This window comes from Mus caroli, unplaced genomic scaffold (assembly GCF_978045245.1).
Source record: "Mus caroli unplaced genomic scaffold, Mus_caroli_1 scaffold_7, whole genome shotgun sequence".
In the NCBI taxonomy this organism is placed as follows: Eukaryota; Metazoa; Chordata; class Mammalia; order Rodentia; family Muridae; genus Mus; species Mus caroli.
The window spans coordinates 20,589,593-20,612,100 of NW_028227262.1; the positions used below are offsets into that span (position 1 = coordinate 20,589,593).

At 40.9% G+C, this 22,508-nt stretch overlaps 1 protein-coding gene, 1 long non-coding RNA gene and 1 pseudogene across 2 annotated transcripts in view; 2 read left to right on the forward strand and 1 right to left on the reverse strand.

The window, feature by feature from the left end:
- Window positions 1-1,289: 1,289 nt before the first annotated feature.
- LOC147003794 (uncharacterized) lies at window positions 1,290-6,532 on the reverse strand. The gene is made up of 2 exons (XR_015047551.1): window positions 4,715-6,532; window positions 1,290-1,985 (listed from the first exon to the last, which is right to left on the reverse strand). It is a non-coding gene; the product is annotated as an uncharacterized LOC147003794 (long non-coding RNA).
- Window positions 6,533-6,904: 372 nt separating this feature from the next.
- Window positions 6,905-7,828, forward strand: LOC110295810 (mitochondrial intermembrane space import and assembly protein 40 pseudogene; annotated as a pseudogene).
- Window positions 7,829-10,383: 2,555 nt separating this feature from the next.
- Window positions 10,384-22,508, forward strand: part of LOC110295880 (pregnancy zone protein) — a 44,521-nt gene continuing 32,396 nt past the window's right edge. The window contains exons 1-10 of the mRNA XM_021164248.3: window positions 10,384-10,537; window positions 11,693-11,876; window positions 12,858-13,011; window positions 13,152-13,204; window positions 14,230-14,250; window positions 14,810-14,978; window positions 15,814-15,898; window positions 17,688-17,811; window positions 20,286-20,400; window positions 21,026-21,135. Of these exons, the coding sequence (XP_021019907.1) occupies window positions 10,452-10,537; window positions 11,693-11,876; window positions 12,858-13,011; window positions 13,152-13,204; window positions 14,230-14,250; window positions 14,810-14,978; window positions 15,814-15,898; window positions 17,688-17,811; window positions 20,286-20,400; window positions 21,026-21,135 (1,101 nt within the window). The 5' untranslated portion in view covers window positions 10,384-10,451. The remainder of the gene's footprint in view (window positions 10,538-11,692; window positions 11,877-12,857; window positions 13,012-13,151; window positions 13,205-14,229; window positions 14,251-14,809; window positions 14,979-15,813; window positions 15,899-17,687; window positions 17,812-20,285; window positions 20,401-21,025; window positions 21,136-22,508) is intronic.

A 22,508-nucleotide genomic window follows, 5' to 3' on the forward strand; every position in this document is an offset into this window, starting at 1 on the left:
AAATTATAAAGCACTGGGGTAGTTAGATGTGTTCATCCGTGTAGTTGCTCTGTTCAGGGAAGCAGGTTCATAGTACCTAAGCACATTTAACCAATAAGCCAATTATTGATTGACATTGCAGTGAGCACTTGCCTCCATCTGTGTGGGTGACTAGGCTTACGCCATTTAGTTAAGATTCTGTTCTTCGATTTTATCAAACACAGCAATTCAAACATGTAAGCAGGTCATCAGCACTACTAAAAATATTAAAATAAAATAAACCACACAAACACACACAGCCTGGCAGAGTAGTCAAAGATTCCACTCAAGGAAAATATGCCCCTAATAACATAACACTGAGACATTTTGCTTTTCTGTTGTTTTGATATGTTTATAGGAAACTTCTTTTTTTTTCCTAAACAAATGATCAACTCTCAGTTTATTTGTCTATTCAGTAGTTACATTATATAGATAATAAGATGGCTTCTCAAATTATAGGCAAGGAAGAAGGGCATGCTGATAACAATAGACAACTACCAATTGTTGATCTGCCTTCTGATAGACTCATGGAAGGCTCCTGTATTTGTCTACCATGTCATGTTGACCTAGTACAGAGCCCTAGGCTTAAGTCTTGACATTTGCTGACATTCCCTTGGTGTTTAGGGAATAACAATGAACAAATAGCCATCCTTGTGGTCTTACCTTCTGATTGGCTACGTATATAGACACAATAGATAAACAGAATATGAGCAATGGGAAGGCGATAAAGGTTATAGGAGCTATAATGTGTAGAGGAGGGTCAGAAGAACACGAGAGTCGGGAGCAGGAAAGACTGAAAAATGAGATATGGCTTTTAAGGATAATCTCATGCAGCAATGGCATTTAGGCAAAGGCCTGAGGTAGGAAAGAGAGTTCATGATATGGATATCTCAGGAAAGACCATTCCTGTTGTAATATCAGCAAGGAAAAGAAACACACTCATAAAGTAGAGGTGTGCTGTACAATCAAGGAGGAGTAGCTAAGTGTGATTAGAACAGCAGAAGAAATCTAGGTTGGACACCAGATGCCAGACCAGGTGGGGACTGAGGGTCCGACTAGGACTTTAGCTTTCACCCTGTAACTCATTGCAGACTTTTAGGTAGGTAGATAAGTAGGTACCTGACTGGTTGTTCCAACATGACCACCTGACTACAGTTATTGAGGAGAATCTGAAGGACCACAATAATTTGGAGGGAATGTTACCTACATAGTAGAGTGTGTGTGTGTGTGTACATACATATGAACAAATCTAACCAAAAGAGTAAAAGACATGTACAATGAAAACTTTAAGACAATGTAGTACATGACATTTTCTTCCTCCAAACTAACACATTCCTTTCAGGATAGAAAGGAAGGCTCATAACCTTCAGAAGGAAAACAGAAAAGTCACATACCCTACCCAACAATATAAAAAGGAACAAACAATTCCTGGAGGGTGAAGAGGTTCAGAGCAGCTGCGGAAAGACAAAATGTCAAGGCTGTGGGGCTGCCTGCAGGTGGCAGAGATAGTTCTAAGGATGTTTTCAGGAACCTGAAGGACGGAGCTGATGCACAGGTCATGGAGGGGTGCTGCTTCCTGGCTTGCTCTTCATGGTTTGTTCAGCCTGCTTTCTTATAGAACCCAGGACCACCAGACCAAGAATAGCATCACCCACAAGGGATTAGGCCCTCCCCCATCAATCACTAATTTAGAAAATGCTCTGTAGCCAGATCTTTTGGAGGCATTTTCTCAATTAAGGTTCCTTCCTTTCAGATAACTCTAGCTTTTTTCAAACTGACATTAAAAACTAGTCAACACAACTGTCTTAGTTAGGATTTCCATGGCTGAGAAGAGGCAATTCTTATAAAGAGCAACATTTAATTGGAGCTGGCTTACAAGTTCAAAGGTTAGGTCCATTATCATCAAGGCCAGAAGCATGGCAGCATCCAGGCAGGCATGGTGCTTGAGGAGCTGAGAGTTCTACATGCTGTTCCAAAGGCAAACAGGAGAAGATTATCTCATGGGCAGCTAGGAGGAGGTCTCAAAGCCCACCCCCAAAGTGACACACTTCCTCCAACAAGGCCACACCTACTCCAACAAGGCCACACCTTCTAATTGCACCACCTCCTGGGCCAAGAATATTCAAACCACCACAACAACCATCAATAAATATTCCTTGATGCAAATTTAATTCAAGGAGGGAGCCCTAGCAAGCAGCAGAACTTGGTAGTTTCAGCCAGAGTTTGGAAGAAGTGGTTTCACTTTAAAGTCAAGAAAAGGGTTGTGGAATCTCTCTCCTCAGCTAAGAAAAGCCACTGAGGCCAGTTATGTGTCAAGGTTGTCTCTGCATGGAGGCCTAGAGAGGTCACTTTGTGAAGCTATGAAGCAGAAGCCTAGATTTCTTTCGAGAGTCCAATATGTTGGAGATGCCAGTCATGAAACACCTGCCAAGAGGAGCTACATACAGCCTAAGAGAGAGATGTTGCAGTTTACGAAGCTCAAAGGAGTTGGGGATCTACAGCCGGGCGTGGTGGCGCACGCCTTTAATCCCAGCACTCGGGAGGCAGAGGCAAGCGGATTTCTGAGTTCGAGGCCAGCCTGGTCTACAGAGTGAGTTCCAGGACAGCCAGGGCTATACAGAGAAACCCTGTCTCGAAAAAACAAAACAAAAAAAAAAAGGAGTTGGGGATCTGAAAAGTACTTTGACATAAAACATGGAGCTTCAGAATTTGAAGTTTGCCCTGCTGGTTTTAGGTCTTGCTTTGGTCCAGTATTTCCTAATTATGCTCCCTTTCCTTCTTTTTGAAATAGTAACGCGTGTCCTGTGCCACTGTATGCTGGAAGTAAGGGATCTGCTTTTTGATGTTGATTTTGCAGAGAGTTACAGCTGAGAGACTGCCATGAGTCTCAGAGACTTTGAACTTTGGACTTCTAAACAGTGTTGAGACTGTAATAGACTATGACGACTTTTGAAGTTGGACTGAATGCATTTTTGCATTATAATATGGCTACAAACCTAAGGGGGCCAGTGTCGGATGAATGTTGGGTCCAGCTTTGATTTAGAGTCTTCTGTTCCCTCCCTCTCAGTGTGTCCAGATGCCACTGCACACCAGGCTGTACTTAATTCTGGCTTGTACACATACAGTTTATTTGGGGTGAACCAGGGATATATGTGTGTGTGTGTGTGTGTGTGTGTGTGTGTGTGTGTGTGTATGTATGTGTGTGCATGTATATGTATGTGTGTGTATGTGTGTGTATGTATATGTGTGTGTGTATGTATATGTACATATGTACAGACTGGAAAAGGTTCTTCTCAGAATGAAGTTTCCATTGCTGAGGCTTAAGGTGTTGGTCTTGGTTAAGGTCTTATTTGCACAGAGAAGTGTTTCAGGAAGTTGAACCTGTGATTTTGCCAGGGATTACGTGACACTCCCCAGGCAGAGCATGGGTTGGGATTCCCAGAACAGGCAGAGAAGAAAAAGTTCACTAAGAAAACAGAGTCCTCCATTTTGTACCAGTCTTGTTCAGAAAGCCCTTTCCTGTACCAGTAAGTTCAATTGTATCGCCTATCTTCTATGTTAATTAGCATTGAGGTTCCAGGTCTTATGTTGAGGTTCTTGGTCCATATGGACCCTGGAAGCATCAAAGTTTAGACCAAACGATAAATGGGACCCAAAGTTTCTGAACAGCAAAGGATGCTGCCATCTGAGTGAAGAGACAGGCTACTGAATAGGAAAAATTAAATCTTTATAAGCTATATCTGACAGGGAGTTATTATTTAGAACATGCAAAGAACACAAGAAAAAGTAAACACCAAGAAAACAAACATCCCATTTAAAATTTTGGTGTGGATCTAAACATAAGGTTCTTAAAACATAAAATAAAAATAGCTGAGAAACATTTTCTTTTCATATGCAGCATCCTTAGTCATCAGAGAAATGCAGACTACACTATCTTACTCCAGTTAGAAGGCTAATTTTCTACAAGAACATTTTCATCAAGTGTAATGGAGTCAGGGAGTGCCACTGATATCTTGAAAAAAAAAAAAAAAGACAGAATGGGTGAACAGTGTCTCCCTGGATGATCCCCGACTTGATCTCTGAATGCTGATACTGTACAGCATAAAGCACGTGTCTTTGCAGAGTAAAAATAATGCATGCATTCCTTATGTCCTTTTTGTCTGCCCTTCTTCCTCCCTCCCAGAGTCTGCTCAGGAACATACACTGAGGGCTGTGTAATCCTCCCCCTTTTCCATTCTGTTCTCTGCCAGAACAAGATTCACTACAGAAGAGAGCTAGCCCAGATTCGGTGCTAGCTGGGCTATCTCAATGAGTCTTCCCACTTCTGTCTTTCCCTAGAACCCTCATTTCTAAAGCCACGTGTACTCATATCAGCTTCCGTCTCTGTCTCAATATATGCAAATGTAGCCCAGATTTCTGCCTCAGTCGTTCAAAATGCAGCTCCCCCAGTGTACACACTAATACGGGGAGGACACGTTCATTCTCAGCCCACTCACAATTGCTCAACCCTCAGCAAACACACTTCTCGGGAAATGACATTGGCTTAGAACAATGTCCAAGGGTGATGATGTTTTCCATGGTTTTTTTTTTTTTTTAGTAGTTTTATTTGCTAATTTCAAAAATCTGTGGTCTAATTAGCATACCACAATTATCAGCAATGAAAAAAAAAAAACAAAAAACAAAAACCAACCCTTACCGGTGTAGATATTCAATACTGCGATTCAGCCACAGAGTTGCTTTTTTTCTACAACAGCCTCTTTTGGCCATTGTCACTGAAGTGTCGACGGTTAGTAGAGTATAGATTTGTTAATCTTGATAAATGCGTGCTAGTTGTTGGAATGCCACCAGGTTTATCATCTTACACACTTATTTGTTTATTTTATGGGGTGGGGCACTTGCCATAGTGCCCGTGTAGCGATCAGAGTACAAGGATCACTTGCCTCTTACTACGTGATCTGAGGCTCCAAATCAAGCCATCAGGGTTCGGACAGAAGCCGTGGTCTGCTGAGCTATCTCTCCCTGACTCTACGAGGTTTATGTTTGACATTTGGCAAAAACCTCCCACGCAAATTCAACTTTGGCCTCCATCTATTTCAACATCATTTCTGGAACCCTTGAAATCGTGTACATAATCATATGATTGTTGCAGCAATCACTGCCCTACAGTTAGCCCTAGGCATGAGAGTTATTTCAGTATGTGAAAACCTCTTCCTGTTGTCCATGTATTTTACATGTGCCCTCGAGTGAAGACCTTCGTTCTAGTTTCTTACAAAAAGGCAATTTAAAACATCAATATATGTGGAAACTCTTATAATCAAGGAATCTTCAGTTTGACTTGAGCTTCAAATACCCATTTTACTCAAATTTACTTCTGGTATGAGAAAATCGTGACATAAAAATAGTTCTTCTGGTTCATTCTGAAGTTTCCTGTAGTTGTGTCTAAATGACTATTCTTGCTTAAAAGTCCATCTTTTGCCTTTTTCCAACTGACATTCATTTGCTGCTGAGAACTACACAGTAGTAAATCAGAGAGTGTGGGAGGAAACTCCAGGGGAGATGTCTTACATTTGTAGACAGTAGGTCCTCATCCTGATTGCTTACCCTAGAACTGAGAAGTGCAAGAGTACAGTAAGTTCATTAAAAGAAAAACTAATTTAACAAGTACTAACTTAAATCTAGATTATTAGGATATGTGGCATAGATAGATAGATAGATAGATAGATAGATAGATAGATAGATAGATGATAGGTAGATAGATGATAGATAGATAGATAGATAGATAGATAGATAGATAGATAGATAGATAGATAGTAGATAGATAGACGGATAATAGGCTAAACTATAGATCATGGTTCTGATAAAATGAAAGCATTCCATGAAGTGCTATATTATCAAAAGTCTATTTATACTTGTGTTCCACCAAAAAATAAATAAGCTGATATTTCCGTTTATTCAGATTTGCTAAGTATATTGGGCTTAAAACTGAGTCTTTAATTAATTAAGTGGCAGTCGAGCCATCTTCCAGTAACTTGCCAAAATGACGAACACAAAGGGAAAGAGGAGAGGCACCCGGTATATGTTCTCTAGGCCTTTTAGGAAACATGGCGTTGTTCCTTTGGCCACAAACATGCGAATCTACAAGAAGGGTGATATTGTGGACATCAAGGGAATGGGCACTGTTCAAAAAGGAATGCCCCATAAGTGCTACCACAGCAAAACCAGAAGAGTCTACAATGTCACCCAGCATGCCATGGGCATCATTGTAAACAAGCAGGTTAAGGGCAAAATTCTGGCCAAGAGGATCAATGTGCGGATTGAGCACATCAAGCACTCAAAAGAGCAGAGACAGCTTCCTGAAGCGGGTGAAGGAGAACGACCAGAAGAAAAAGGAAGCCAAAGAGAAGGGCACCTGGGTGCAGCTGAAGCGCCAGCCTGCGCCACCCAGAGAAGCACACTTTGTGAGGGCTAACGGAAAAGAGCCTGAGCTGTTGGAGCCCATTCCATACGAATTCATGGCCTAATGTACACAAAGAAATAAAATACCAGGACTGCAAAGTGTTCTCCTTAAGGAAAGAAAGAAAGAAAGAAAGAAAGAAAGAAAGAAAGAAAGAAAGAAAGAAAGAAAGAAAGAAAGAAAGAAAGAAAGAAAGAGGCAGTCAGTAGCTATCCCTAAGTCCTAGTGAGCCTTGGGTGTGAGCTCATGGGAATTGGTGTAAAAATGATTCAACAGATAGATTTCCAGACTCTTTTACAACTGAGTGGTTTTCAGTGCCTTTCTTTCAAAAGGATGATTGACAGCATAGTTAATACTAAATTAAATTTTAAAATTAATTTTATTGAAGATCATGTGATCTCTGCCTTCCAAACTTAAAATGTAAATAACTAAATGACATGTAAATGATTAGACAGAGCCTCTCCTTTTTCCTATCATTTTAGATGAACATGTTTTCTTATTGCATCTATCTGTCTACACAATAGGAAATAGAATAGAAAAAAAGGGTAAAGAATAGGTGGTCAAAAATTTGTCTCATGCTACCAATAATCAATATTATCCAAAGATATACAATCTTATCAAGGGAGCCAAATGCAATATGCATGTAATTTCATTAAGAAATAATTTTTGGCCGAGCAGTGGTGGTGCAGGTCTTTAATCCCAGCGCTTGGGAGGCAGAGGCAGGCAGATTTCTGAGTTCGAAGCCAGCCTGGTCTACAGAGTGAGTTCCAGGCCAGCCAAGGCTACACAAAGAAACCCTGTCTCGAAAAAAGAAAAAATAAGAAAAAAGAAAGAAAGAATTTTCAGCAGGTACCACTCGCCAGGCCTGAGGAGAGGCAAGGAAGGTGTCTCCACTACAGCTGCGCCCGCAGCCTCTGCGAGCTGTGAGCATCTGGAACAAACACATCCTACTGCCATCAGGAAGGGAAGGATCGGATCATATTTGTGACCAGAGAAGACCATGAAACTCCTAGTAGTGCAGAGCTGGTGGCTGATGACCCCAACGATCCCTATGAAGAGCACGGGTTGATACTGCCCTAATGGAGATATTAACCGGAATTGCCCATGTCTCGGGCCAGCGACCCCTGTGAGGAGCAGTTCAAGTCTGCCTTTTTCTGCTTCCACTACAGCACAGAGGATATCAAGGGATCAGGCTGTATAGACCAGTTCCGGGCCATGCAAAAGTGCATGCAGAAATACCGGGACCTCTATCCCCAAGATGAGGAGGAGGAAGAGGAGGCAAAGCCAGTGGAGCCGGTGGAGGAGACAGCGAACACTAAGGTCTCTGCAGCCAAAGAGCAGGGGGCAAGTTCTTGAAGGCCACATGGCTGCCACTCAACATGAGACTTACTAGGCAATGCCTTTTGGTCACCTCTGTGAAAGTCCTTTCCCTCTGTGCACTGTAATGTACAAAATAACTTATTTTAATGATCAGGGGTCTTGGCCTGAAGAAAAGGGGATGTGTGCACCTGTGTCCTGCATAAACCTGTCCTTAAATGTTAGGCCACTCCTGGATGTACTACTCCGTGATTGCCCTGGATTTTGCCCCTTTGAATATAATATGCTGAGGCTTCTCAGCAACCAAAAGTTGTCACTCAGGAAAGTTTATCGTGAGAAAGCTGATCTGTTCTGATTCATTGTATTCCTTTTGGTAGATTTTACACCTCTTTGGGAAATTAAGTAAATAGATGTCAAACTCCTTTAAGAGTGGGTCCATTCCTACTGGAAGAGGCTGGTGGGCAGGTGCTTGTCTGAATGCATGTGGCTGTTGCCTCATTCCTGACAGCTAAGTGTCTGGGTTTGCAGTCCAGGCTCCAGTGCCTACAGCTGCAGAGTGGGATTGGATCCTGTGACTCCCGGTCCTTCCTAAGGGAAAGGAGAGGCTGGGTTTGCAATTTCTTGTGTTGCTGTTCTGAGAGCCCTGACTTGGGGCTCATGTTCACTCAGTTGTGATATTGAGGTGGGGACCTAGCAGCTTCCAGAGCCGAAGCCAACTGAGGAATGTCTAAACAAAGTACTCAATTAAAAAGAAACTATTTCTATCTGGGGAAAAAAAAAAAGAAAGAATTTTCAAATAAAAATTTCTCCTGAACCTCCACAGGAAAGGAAAAACATGATCAATGAGTAGTAATATTTCAGTCCCTTTTTCTTTTAATCTAAGAGAGGACTTCCTGGCTTCCTGGCTGGCCTAGAACTCACTATATAGGCGAACCTTGTCTTGAACTGGTCTGTTCTCGCCTCTGCCGCACAAGTGCTGGGATTACAGGCATGTGCCACCACACCCCGCCCCACCCAGCTCTTCATTTATTTTGAGGCAGGGTTGTTAAAATGCTCAGGCTTAGCTTAATCTCACTCCTGCTCCCAGGCCAACCTTAAAGTTATGTCCTCCTGCCTCAGTCCCATGAATGCCAGGGTGACAGTCATGCACCATCATAGCCAGCAAAAGACACAAACTTTAATCTTGTGATGACTTTATATTAATGTAATCGTGGGATTTTTCTTATTTTCATGATTCTGTAAAGTAGATTCTAACACTCCTGTCTTGAAAAGCAAATAGGACAATGAATGAACACTGATTTAAAAGAATACTTAATTTCATTACAGAAAAATTAAACAGGGCTGCTCATCAAAAAGGAATTATTTTCTTAGAGAATAATCAATCTTCTTTATTTCCTTAATCTTTAGTGATTTATTAAATATGTATTGTATAACGTAAATCCAAATGAACTGTCATTTACTTTATAATAAACAAAGATAAGAAGAACCATACAAAACTAAAAGCCTTCAAGGCCAGCCTGGTCTACCAAGTGAGTTCCAGGACAGCCAAGGCTACACAGAGAAACCCTGTCTCGAAAAACAAACAAACAAACAACAACAACAAAAACACTAAAAGCCAAACTCATACAGTGGAGGTTGGGCTGAGGTAGTTCAGGCTTACTGAGGACCTACGTTTGCATCATAGGATTCACATAAAAAGACCAGGCAAGCAGGTGGCCCTAGTCCTAGTCCTATGGGGCAGAGACAGGAAGAGCCCAACACCTTGCTAGCCAAGCAGTCTAGCCAATTGGCGAGCTCTAGAATCAGTGAGAGCCTCAAAAAATATGTTCAAGGCATCTACAGAGCTAATTCCAGGATATCCAGGGCTACACAAAGAAACCCTATCTCAAAAAACAAAAAAGAGGAGGAAGAGGAAGGAGGAGGAGGAGGGGAGGGAAGGAGAGGAAAAGGAGGAGAGGGAAGGAAAATAGGGAAGTTATCTGATGACAATCTCTGACTGCCACACCCACATGCACCCTCAGACACACACACTCCTGTTGCGTCACACTTCTCCTAGGAAGGCCTGACACAAACATCTATTCACCCCAGATAAGGATGTAATGACAAAACAAAGTAATGATTCTACCAAAGTCTAACTTGGTTTTACTTTTTTCAATTTCTAAAAAATAAAAATAAAAAATAAAATTGAAGCACATACCTCCAAACTTACCTTTTCTAACATTCAGTGGTAAATTTCATTATGTCCTTCAGTGAATGCAATTCTCCAAGTTACGAAGAGGAGAATGATATTGTATATTTGCATTCATTGTCCTTTTTTTAAAAAATGGAAAGGTGTATTGATTGACTTCATCAAACCATGTGATTTCTTTCATTTTTCTTGTAAAAATGTCTAAAGTCCTGTGTATTATTAACGTGAGCTAGTGGCAGCCTGCAAGCACCATCTTTCAAACATTTGGGTAACTTTTAGAAGTGGATAAAAGAACATAGATAGTCCTAGAAATGATCTGGAATTGATTTTTTAATAGTTAATATGTTACAAAAATAAATGGTTGGCAGTTTACTTTCACTGCCCATCAGGTAAAATAAAAACCAGCGGATCTGGACAAGGATCAGAGTTCAGGGGCTGAGGGCTCAGACCCGTTCTTCTCTGCCCCTCTCCACCATGAGGAGAAACCAGCTGCCCATACCAGCTTTTCTTTTGCTGTTCCTGCTTCTTCCCAGAGATGCCACCACAGCTACTGCAAAACCGTAAGCTAATCTTTTTTTTTTGGTTTTTCAAGACAGGGTTTCTCTGTGTAGCTCTGGCTGTCCTGGAACTCACTCTGTAGACCAGGCTGGCCTCGAACTCAGAAATCCGCCTGCCTCTGCCTCTGCCTCCGAAGTGCTAGGATTAAAGGCTTGTGCCACCACTGCCTGGTCTATAAGCTATTCTTCTTTCCAAAAAATTCTATTGTGTCCTTCCTTCCTTCCCACAATACTATCTCTTTTCTGGTTTCCTAAGCAGTAATCTATTGTCAAAAAACTTGGAAGGACTAGTTGTTGGATTGAAAAGCAATTCAGCTTCTCCCCGTGTGTTGTGCTTTAGTTTCTAGTGCTTCCTGGATACGATTTGTAATGCTCACATGGAACCCAAGGCCACATGCAGTTGGGTTTTTAAGGCTCATGGTTTGGAAATTCGGAATTTCTAACTGAGACACATCATAGCTGTTGCATCGGACTGTGTGTGTGTGTGTGTGTGTGTGAGGTGACACAACCTGACACAAACATTTACCCAGCCTGGAGGATAGGGAACGAACATTAGTGATTCTTCCAAAGTCCAACTTAATAAACCAGTGTGTTTGTGGGGTGACCTATAGGAATGAGACAGGGGGGTTGCTTACAGAAACACAGATGATTCAAAGACAACTGTCACTAAAAGGCACATTCCTGGGACTCCCTGCTTGACCTGAAGGTAGCTCAGCTGGTAGGAGAGTCTCCTCCAGGTGACTTGGCTGGTTCAGGAGTCTCTTAGAAGCAGCTCTGCCTCCTCTCCTCTGTCTAACAGTTTTTTGCTGCCTCTGTAACCATGGAGAAACTACATCAATCCTGTTAGCCTCAGCTCATAAAATTTACCTCTTGTATCTCAAACCTCTCTCCTCCCTCCAGGAAGGAATGTTTCAATTTGGAGGAAATTGCTACATGGCAATAACTTGAATTGGTTGCCGGTGTTTCTGATATTCTGTGGGTGAACTTTCCCTGAACTCCAGAGAATCACAACAGTGTCTCATCTTAGGTTTTATGTTGACCTCTGGGAAACCCAATCTTCCTGAAACCTATGATTGATGGCAATATGAAAAATACTAGAAAACAATCGCAATAATGACGTCTTCTGAATTCTTCCTGGTTGGTCCTCTTCCCCCGCAGACAATATGTGGTGCTGGTCCCGTCAGAGGTCTATTCAGGAGTCCCTGAAAAGGCCTGTGTCAGCCTCAACCATGTGAATGAGACTGTGATGCTCAGCTTAACTCTAGAGTATGCAATGCAGCAAACGAAGCTCCTCACAGACCAGGCTGTGGATAAGGACTCCTTCTACTGCAGCCCCTTCACGGTCAGTGTCCTGCCTGGGATGTGCGGTACTGGTAAAAAAAAAAAAAAAAAAGAGTAATCGAGTTGAATGTTATATTCTCATTCATCCAAAAGAAATATTTAAATTAAGGAAAAATAATGAATACAAAGTACACTTCTAACTCCTTTATGATACTTACAAACTGGTCTAATGAAGGTTATCATAACCATAAGAAAGACTTAATTTTTACCTTAAAATAAACTTTTGTGATAAACAATATTTATACTTTTACAAATATAAATATTGAGATTCTCTTTTTTAAAGATTTATTCTTTATGTATATGAGTACACTGCAGCTGTCTTCAGACGCACCAGAAGAGGGTAATGGGATACAGATGGTTGTGAGCCACCATGTGGTTGCTGGGAATTGAACTCAGGACTTCTGAAAGAACAGTTAGTGCTCTTAGCCACTGAGCTGTCTCTCCAGCCCCTTGAGATTCTTTTTTAAGATTTATTTTCAGATTGTGTCTCTGTGTATGTGCACATGAGTGCAGGTAACCATTGAGGCCAGAAGAGGGCACCATGGAGCTAGAACTGTGGGCAGTTGTGAGCCTCCTGACATGGATGTGGTACCCTAATTTAGGTCCTCTCCAAAGCAGTGTGTGTCCTTAAGTGCTAAACCATCTCTCCAGCCTTTGAATACTGATCTTCTTAAAACCCAAATTATTCATGTAAGATAGATGGCAGATGCTGGCCTTGGAAGGTGGAATAGGAAAATTATTTTTAATAGCAAGACTTCGCTGTGAAAATACAAGGACACCATCTTAGTCACTGCCCTGACTGCACTGAAGAACGGTCTGTTGTTTCACAATGTTTTCTCCTAAAATCATGTTACACAGTCACAGGAAATTGAGTCCTTGACACCCCCTTACCAGTTCTCAAGGATTCACAAAGAAAACAGATCCCTGTAGACTCTGAGCACCCAGAAGTGAATCTGAACTTACTCTCTACGGTTTTCTGCAGATCTCAGGTTTACCTTTACCCTACACATTCATTACTGTGGAGATAAAAGGACCAACGCAGCGCTTCATAAAGAAGAAGTCAATACAAATAATAAAAGCTGAGAGCCCAGTCTTTGTCCAGACAGACAAACCCATATACAAACCAGGACAGATAGGTATAAAGAATTCACTGGGCAAAAACAACACAGGGGGTGAGGAGGGGTGGTGGTGTTCTTTACGATTAATCTGCAGTCATGGGAACTCTGGCCTTGGCTTCCCACTGTGGGGAGGTCTCACAGAAAAATCTCTGTTTCAGTGAAATTCCGAGTTGTTTCTGTGGACATCAGTTTTCGCCCGTTGAATGAAACGGTGAGTCTCCTGTTGGTGGGTGAGAAATGAGAATGAGTGTTTACAATGAGAAAAGTAAACAAATAGCTAAGTCTGATTTTTTTAGGAAACCTGAGCTCATATAAAAGGCACCTGACTACCACAGAACATTGCCTGAGAGCGTCCACGCCAGAAGCATATGTAATGGTAGCACTGAGACAGTTCACCAACTGCATTCTTAGAGTAGATAATGCGTTTAAAAATAAACCTGGGTCTGGTTATGCATGCTTCTAATCCCAGGAGGTGAGAAGCTGAGAAGAAGAATCACAAGGCCCTAGCCTGCCTGGACCACATAGTAAGATGCTGTCTAAAATATAACAACACAAAGGATATTCAGTTGAAATTGTCCTCTTTTATTTTTTAATTTTTTTATTAGGTATTTTCCTCATTTACATTTCCAATGCTATCCCAAAAGTCCCCCATACCCTCTCCCCCCCCACCACCCACTCGCTCCCACTTCTTGGCCCTGGCGTTCCCCTGTCCAGCCACTTCTAGAAGCACATTTGGTTTCTCTTAGAAATCATTAGATTTCCTCAAATGTATGCTAGTCATAAAAGGAAAGCCATGACTTCTTAAGAGATTTATGTTCCAAACTAGACATGTAAAAAGGTAATGGACCAAACAGAGGACGTCTCCTACTCTAGACAAGAAACACGACTTTGTCTCTCTGCCATATAGGCTCTGTCACCTGATGTCATGGTCATCTCTGACATCCATGACTATGAGTGCAGCACCATTGGACCTGATAGGGGGAGGGGGACACGAAGGCGGGTGGGTAGAGAAGGGAGTGTGGGGGGACTGAATATGGTCCAAACTCATTTTACAAAATTCTCAAAGAACTAATTAAAAAGGACATCTGGTACAGAACAAGGAAATAAGTCTTTGTATGAAAAAGGAAGCAATAAGCTCGGTAAAGTTTAAAGACTGTAAATTTTACAAAGATGCTCTTTTTTTAAACTTCACTGCACACTCATGCTGCTTTTTCTTTTCTTTTCTTTTCTTTTCAGTTCCCTGTCGTTTATATTGAGGTAAGTACCAAACTGCACATCTCGGTCAGAATGACGATGCCCTACAAGTTCTGCAAGATCTTGTGTCTCCTTTCAGACTCCAGTTCCTCTCCACTAAGCAAATCCTATCTTCTCTGCCTCCCTCAAGTTCTTTGGGAAAGGAAAAGAAAAGGACCGCAGTACTTTATGATGGTGTGATTTTGTGGCTTTTCAAATATCTCTGGCTAAAACGGACATATATATCAGAAGGAAGTCCATTGTGACACACATATGCAGGGTCTCCCTTCTAAGTACTAACCTGGTTGGCTTCTAAGATCAGACAAGACTGTAGCATCTGGGGTGGCACAGCTGTAGGGGTCAAAGGATCCCATCGCTGGTGACCTCACTGTCCCTTACTCAGGTCTACAGTGTGTTTGTTTGTTTCTTTATTTCTTTGTTTAGTTGGTTAACGACATTAGCACTAATTCACCAACTGCCTATTAAACTCCCAGTGTTATTATTACCTGATAAGCTGACCTCTAATCAAATTATTTACACAATTGTCTCAATTGTTTACACAACTCATAATATCTTTCCATAGACTCCCAAGAGGAACCGAATTTTTCAATGGCAAAATATCCATCTGGCAGGAGGACTCCACCAGCTCTCTTTCCCACTGTCTGTTGAGCCAGCTCTGGGTATCTACAAGGTTGTAGTGCAGAAGGACTCAGGGAAGAAAATAGAACACTCCTTTGAGGTGAAGGAATATGGTATGAATTGTGCAAGTGTAAGGCATTTATGATGGTGGGATCCTCAAGGTTACTTCTCTGTATTTGTCTGTGGTCTACACATGTGTGTGCATGTTGGGGATGTGGTATGTTCTCACTCCGTGTGTGCATACGTAGATGGGAGAAGTTGACATCAGGAAACCAATCATAAAACATGATTCTCAAAGCTCCCCAGAGCTTCGATGACAGTCACATAATAAGATAAATACCTTTCACACCTATGGGAGAATTTGGAAAAGGAAGGAACCTCCTCAACTGGAGGAAGTGGCAAATCACAGAACATGACTAGCAAGTTCTGAAGTGGGCACGGGCTACTCAGAGCATAAGAGAGGAGGGTGTGCAACTTCAGTCAGAGTGGAAGATTCTTGGGAGTCAGTGTATGAGTCTGCAGCCCTTCAGTTCAGTGGACCTATAACCACGTGTCTGATAATGGGGCTGAGGATGTCAGTCAGCTAGAAGAGCTAGCATTTGGTTAAAATGAGAGATGGGGGAGGGAGAGGGAGCAAAACATCAAACTTGAACCCACTTGCCCTACTGTTCCGTCAACTAACTGTGGTGGTCTTCAGACTCAGTGATGGTTCACCGGCCTTTGAAATCTTGCACAAAATCAGAGGAGTCTGGGAAATGTAGTCTGATTTCACCAAGTGGCATGTACAAACTGCTCACAGTAATGAATGACAATATCTCTTTCCTAGTATTGACACTAGAGCTCCTTCTGTGTGATTCTATGTCATAGATTCCTCTAATAAAGTCCACTGGTGATATTTATGAGGTCTCCTACCTACTCTCACCTCCTTTTTTCCTCTATTCCAAACAGTTTTACCCAAATTTGAGGTGATGATAAAAATGCAGAAGACTATGGCTTTCCTGGAAGAGGAACTTCCTATAACTGCTTGTGGCGTGTGAGTTACTTTTTTTTTTTTCATCTTATTTTTGGTCTCCATATCCTATTAGAGATGGTATTTTAAATAATATTTAGTAAGGCATTTCTTATCAGCACTTACAGGCACTGGACAGGGAGTACAAGCAGAAATCTATGGCCATGAGGCTAAAGAAACAACCTCACAACTGGCCTAACGGAAGATTCCTATATCGGCTCTACAGGAAGAGCTTAATGAAAATTAGAATCCCTGCCTCCACCTTCAGAAATTCTAGTTACAAATCTAAGGCAAGAATCACAAACCCTCTACCACAACATGGGTCACAGGGCATTCTCAAACAGGAAACTAGTTCCACCCTTGCCTGGTGCCCTTCCACCATATTCAGCAGAAACAGACTGAGCCATCACGATATTATTTACAAATTATATTTTTATTTTGTAGCCACTGCTTTCCCAAATAATTTCTCACTTATTATTTTAAAATACCTAGAAATATAGTCTTTATCTCGTTCTTTTTCTTTTTTAGTTAAAATAACATTGGCAATCTGACATCAGAGACAATCATTTTTTAACTAATTCTGTGGGTATATACATATGTGCTACATACATTAGCAGATGCCCAAGAAGCCTAGAGGTAGTAGATCCACTGAAGCACTAAAGCTGGAATTGCAGGCAGCTGTGAGCCACCCGACACGGGTGCTGGGAAAAAAACTCAGGTCGTTTGGAAGAGCGGGAAGCACTCTTATTTTATGTGTATGGGTGTTGTGCCCACACATGTGTCTGTGTCCCACATGCATGCCTGGTGCCTGCAGAGAGCAGAAAAGGGCATCAGAGTCCCTGGAAGTTGCAGATAATTCTGAACCATCAGTTGGGTGCTGGGAATTGAACCTGGGTCCTCTGGAAGAGCAGCAAGTGCTCTCTTGTCTACCATCTTTCCAGTGAACAGGACAGTCTTATAGCAAAACGTCAACTAAAAGGAGAGAAAGAGCTGTGTGTGGTAACCTTTAATCCCAGTAATCAGGAGACAGAGGCAAGCAGATCTCTGAATATACATCAGCCTGATATAGGTAGCAAGTTCTAAGCCAGCCCAGGATACATATTGAGACCTTGTCTCCAAAGTTTAAAAAAAAAAGAAAAGAAAAGGAAGGAAGGAAGGAAGGGAGAATGAGAAAGAGAGAGAGAGAAAGAAAGAAAGAAAGAAAGAAAGAAAGAAAGAAAGAAAGAAAGAAAGAAAGAAAGAAAGAAAGAAAGATGGACAGAAAGAAAGAAAGAAAGAAAGAAAGAAAGAAAGAAAGAAAGACAGACAGACAGACAGACAGACAGACAGACAGACAGAAAGAAAGAAAGAAAGAAAGAAAGAAAGAAAGAAAGAAAGAAAGACAGACAGACAGACAGAAAGACAGACAGACAGACAGACAGACAGACAGACAGACAGAAAGAAAGAAAGAAAGAAAGAAAGAAAGAAAGACAGACAGACAGACAGACAGACAGACAGAAAGAAAGAAAGAAAGAAAGAAAGAAAGAAAGAAAGAAAGAAAGAAAGAAAGAAAGAAAGAAAGAAAGAAAGAAAGGAAAGAACCTTGGAAAAATACTAAATCGTATCTTTCCATTTAGAGACTTTTTCAAAAGGTTCACTGACTACTTTGTCTTAAAATTATTTCTCATTCACACTTAGGATGAAGCCTGGAATCACGAGCCTTACTGGAGTGCAAACACTAGAGCGATAAACAAATACGGTTGAACAGTGACTGGGTCCAGTCAGGGAAAGAAACCATCCATGACACTCACATTCAATCATGTTACTGTTCTAGATACACGTATGGAAAGCCCGTTCCCGGTCTGGTGACATTGAGAGTGTGCAGAAAATATTCACGATTCCGCTCCACCTGCCATAACCAAAATTCAATGAGTATCTGTGAAGAATTCAGCCAACAGGTATGTAGTAGCCACTCCCTAGTTCTTACTCTGGCATGAGCTACAGTGCTAAGTGCAATGCAATAGGACATACACTTGAAGTGTCACCAAGCAAGATGAGGAGTAGGGAGAAGAAATATGAGAATGGTTGGTGGTATTAGGGGCCCAGATGAAGGCAGAGATTATGAATCTATAACTGCACCCATTTGGCAAATTTTGTAATTTTCTTGCCAACAGCCATCAACATGCCACATTCTAAAAGAATAAAGTCGTGTTCAAAGCTGGCTTTTGTCACAGTAAAATGAGGTCGAAGCTGATGTGGGCTGAATGAGAACTAGGCTCAAAAAGAGCTAGTGGCCCTGGAGAGACATCTCAGTAGCTAAGAACACTTGTTGCTCCTGCTGAGGGCCTAGGTTCAATTCCCAACACAAACACACAGCAACACACAACCTTCTGTAACTCCAGTCCCAGGAGTGTCCAGTACCCTCTTCTAGCCTCCGTGGGCTTTGCATGCACATGCTACATAGACACACACACAGGCAAAACACCCACAAACATAAAATTAAAGAGTCTTAAAGTTGTATGCATGTGTTCTGATTTCAGAGGAAGGATAGGTAAAAGTGCAGGGATGGCTATTAGAGCCGGCACTGTATAGAAACTGCAGGAAAGTTACCAAAGCTTCAGGGAGCCAATCAGTCAGAGGCCAAAGTGGAAGGTGTGTGGATAAATGGGGCAAACACTGATAAGTAACATCAGTTCACACTCTGACTGTTTAGAAAATGACTCATGATGTCTATAAATCCATTAATTATGATGGAGTTTGGAGGAAGTGTGTGTGTGTGTGTGTGCGTGTGTGTGTGTGTATGTGTGTGCATATGTGTGTGTGTGCGCGCACATGCACTGAGACAAATTTTATAGCCCAGACTAGCCTTAAATTAACTATGTTTTCCAAACTGACCTCAAATAATTCTCATGCTCCAACCTCCCAAATGCGGGATTACAAATGTTTGTCAACATGTACAACTATGATATAACTAAATTTGGAATATGGAATGAATATTTGCATGTAAGTATGTACAAATAGGAAACAAATCTTTATTAAAACATAGGTCACCACATTTAATTCAGAAACCTGACTGCTATAAGGATTTGCCTAGTCAATGGCTATGAATATACCAATGTCTTAGACACAAAGAAAGAGAATACAGAAAGTGACAAATGCTGGCAAGTACACAGAGAAAACGGAACCCAAGTGCAGTGGGGATGTAAGCTACTCCAGCCACTAAGAAACTCAGAAGGGAAGTTCAAAAAAAATAAAAATAGATCTATCATATGAAATACCTGGGTATTTGCCCAAAGGATTCACACACCACATAGTCAACATGCCACGCCGGCACATCCACAGTTATTACAGCAGTGTTCTCAACAGCTATGTTATAAACCAGCTGAGGTGTCTGTCAGTAGAGGAGTGGATAAAGAAACTATGGTGTGATCTTCAGAGGGAAATGTTTTAGCCATGAACAGAAGCGGGCTGTGTGACTGCGTAAGAAAACGGACACAGCTAGAGAAAACCGTGGTGAGTCAAGTCAACCTCAGAAGAGCAAGCATCGCACATTGTACTCTTGTTTGTCGCTCCTGTCTTTTATAGAGAGATATATAAAATCATGCATGTGTTTATGTATGATGGGAAAGAAAGTAAAAAGAAAACTACACAGGCTAGTGGTCCTCAACCTTCTTAATACCACAACCCATTCCTACAGTGCCTCGTGTTATGGTGACCCCAACCAGAAAATTATTTTTGTCCCTACTTCATAACTGTAATTTTGCTACTGTTATGAATAGTAATATAAATACCTGTGTTTCCCAATGGTCTTAGGTGACCCCTGTATAATGGGCATTCCACACACCCCCAAAGGGGTCACGACCCACAGGTTGAGAACTATGGACCTAGGTGAACACAGGAACTAGGGGTAAGGAGCAGAATGAGAAGAAAAGAGGGAAGAAATGTGTTAAAGTAAACCATATACTTTCATGCATTGAAGTACTGAATCCCAGTACCATATACAAGAAATGTACACCAATATGTTTAAATATTTCATATAAAAAAGAGCACAAAGCCAATAGTCAACATTTAGTTCGAGGTGATTATAGAAGCCTCTTAGAAACTGGTATGCCCAAGTTGAGTGGGAAGAATGGAGGGAATGTTATCACCTGAGGAGTAACACCTGCAAAGATCTATAATTACAATATATGATGGCACCCTTGGAAACTCTAGGATAACTGACATAATACACATAGTACCCATTTTCGGAAGAGAGGGAAGGCGAGGGTTGGCTGTAAATAATCCAGAGATTAACAAAGTAACGGGGTCAGCCTTGGAGCCCGGAAGAATAAAACAGACAAAGGTACCTGAATGCTTAAAACCTTTTTGTAAACTTATAACCAACATTTTCATGGCAAATCAAAGAACTCGGGAACTCTCCCCTTCTCTTCAGGCAGATGATAAAGGATGTTTCAGACAAGTTGTAAAAACCAAAGTATTCCAGCTCAGACAAAAAGGCCATGACATGAAGATAGAGGTGGAAGCCAAAATCAAAGAGGAGGGAACAGGTTTGTATTGTTTTTTAAATAAATGTCAATTAAGTGGAAACTTATCAAACTTCCATTCCATTTTGAGTACTTCATGGTGTCTGCATCTTGTAAAAGTGGCAGGTTGCCAACGTCAAGAAATGAAATATTTAACAACAGAAGATGTGTGGGTGTGTTTGTGTGTATGTGTGTAACTGTGATAAATTTTCCATAAGAAATATAAAATGTAAGGGGAGAGTGGGTGTAAAGGGAAGTGATTAATTCTAATGCAGAGGTGGAAGAGAGATTCTTAAGCTTGCACTTGATGTGCTTTGTGGAGGGAGAGTGACGTGTGGAAAGATGAGTGATGGGCAGAGAAAAGCAGGCGAGCACACTCATTCCCAGGATGGAGAATTCTGAACAGCATGGCTAGCTTCAGATGTATGTGATAATGACCTAAACGAACAGATACTTTAAAATAATGCTAACAAAAGATATACAGGAAAAATTAAATATGTGTTGGATATGATACCTCATAAAGTATTCACAGATTATTGTAGCATCCTATAATAACGGAGGAGAGCTGAGGTGGAAGTAGAAGGTAAGTTTTGAATCCACAATACTGAATTTGTGGTTTTTGATTTTTTTGTTTTGTTTTGTTTTTCAGGAATAGAACTAACTGGTATTGGATCATGTGAAATAGCAAATGCCTTAAGCAAACTGAAATTTACTAAAGCAAATACAAATTACAGGCCTGGGCTACCTTTCTCTGGACAGGTAAAATATTCTCCCCTGTAATCATACTTAGGGACATGAAATATTCTTGTGGGGGGGGGTGTACATATATACATGTATACATCTTGACATGAGCATGGGCACACATGTACATGTGTGCATGTCATGTGCATGTATGAAGGGAGACTCAAGGTTGGTGTCAGGGGTTCTCCTCAGGCATTCTCTACCTTATTCATTGAGGCAGGATCTCTCACTTGAACTTGGAGCTTGACAATTCTGGCTAGTTTAGCTAGCCAGCTTGCTCTAAACATCCCCATCTTTACATTCCAAGCTGTGGAACCATAGGCAAGCTGCCACACCCACCAGCATTTATGTAGTGCTGGGAATTGAACCCTCATGCAGCACAAGACGCATTTGACCCACTGACCCATTTTCCCAACCCCCAGGCATGAGATCTTTTGAAAAAAAAAAAAAAGAATTTAATTGCAAAGTCAAAATATATTACAACAATTATTTAGAAAAAGAAATTATAGCAAATTTTGCATTTATCAAGTATAGTGAAATGTTGAAAAACAAAGCACGTTTTTAATCAATTCCCTTCCATGCCTCTGTATTATATATATATATATATATATATATATATATATATATATATATATATATATATGGTGTTTGGCTGTATTCTCTTTGATTTCCTCTTTGTAAACAAAGCCTTTCTGATGCAATTAGAAATAATTTTTTAAAAAGTAATTGCATTAGTCAGCTTTCCATTACTATAACAAGATACATGAGGCCATTAATTTATAAAGGTTTATTTTAGCCTGGAGTCTTGGAAGTCTCTATGTATTATGAGTTGTGTGTGTGGTGACATCACTAACTACAGTGGAGGCATAGACTTTAGGGACTTTGCAAGACAACATCCAAGTGGTATCAATAACATGTCACCTAGATGATAAAAATTTTAATTACTGAAAAAATTTTAGACTTCTTTTTCAGTACTAAAACGATGTAATGTTGATAAATGTAAAACATGATACAATTAAGCAAACTGCTCATTTACATTTATATAGCATAGCTAAGGTTTTAGGCATTTTTTTTCAAGTTTGCTTTTACAGTAAATAATCGTTGGGCTAAATGTATGGGTAATTTCCTCATATATATATTTTAATTTTATATCTGAATTTGACTTTCACACTTTTTTCATTCACTTTGGTATTTCATATCAAGTTGGAAAGACACTAATAAGAATGTTGTGGTTTGACAAGGTCACCACAGGTAGAAAGAAGATCACGAGAAAACTGTAAGATGTGAGTTCACAAGAAGTTGAACATAGAAAGAGAGATGGTAGCACACCAGGTGGGGAAGTCAGAGCAGGAACCTGGAGGCAGGAACCTGGAGGCAGGAGCCTGGAGGCA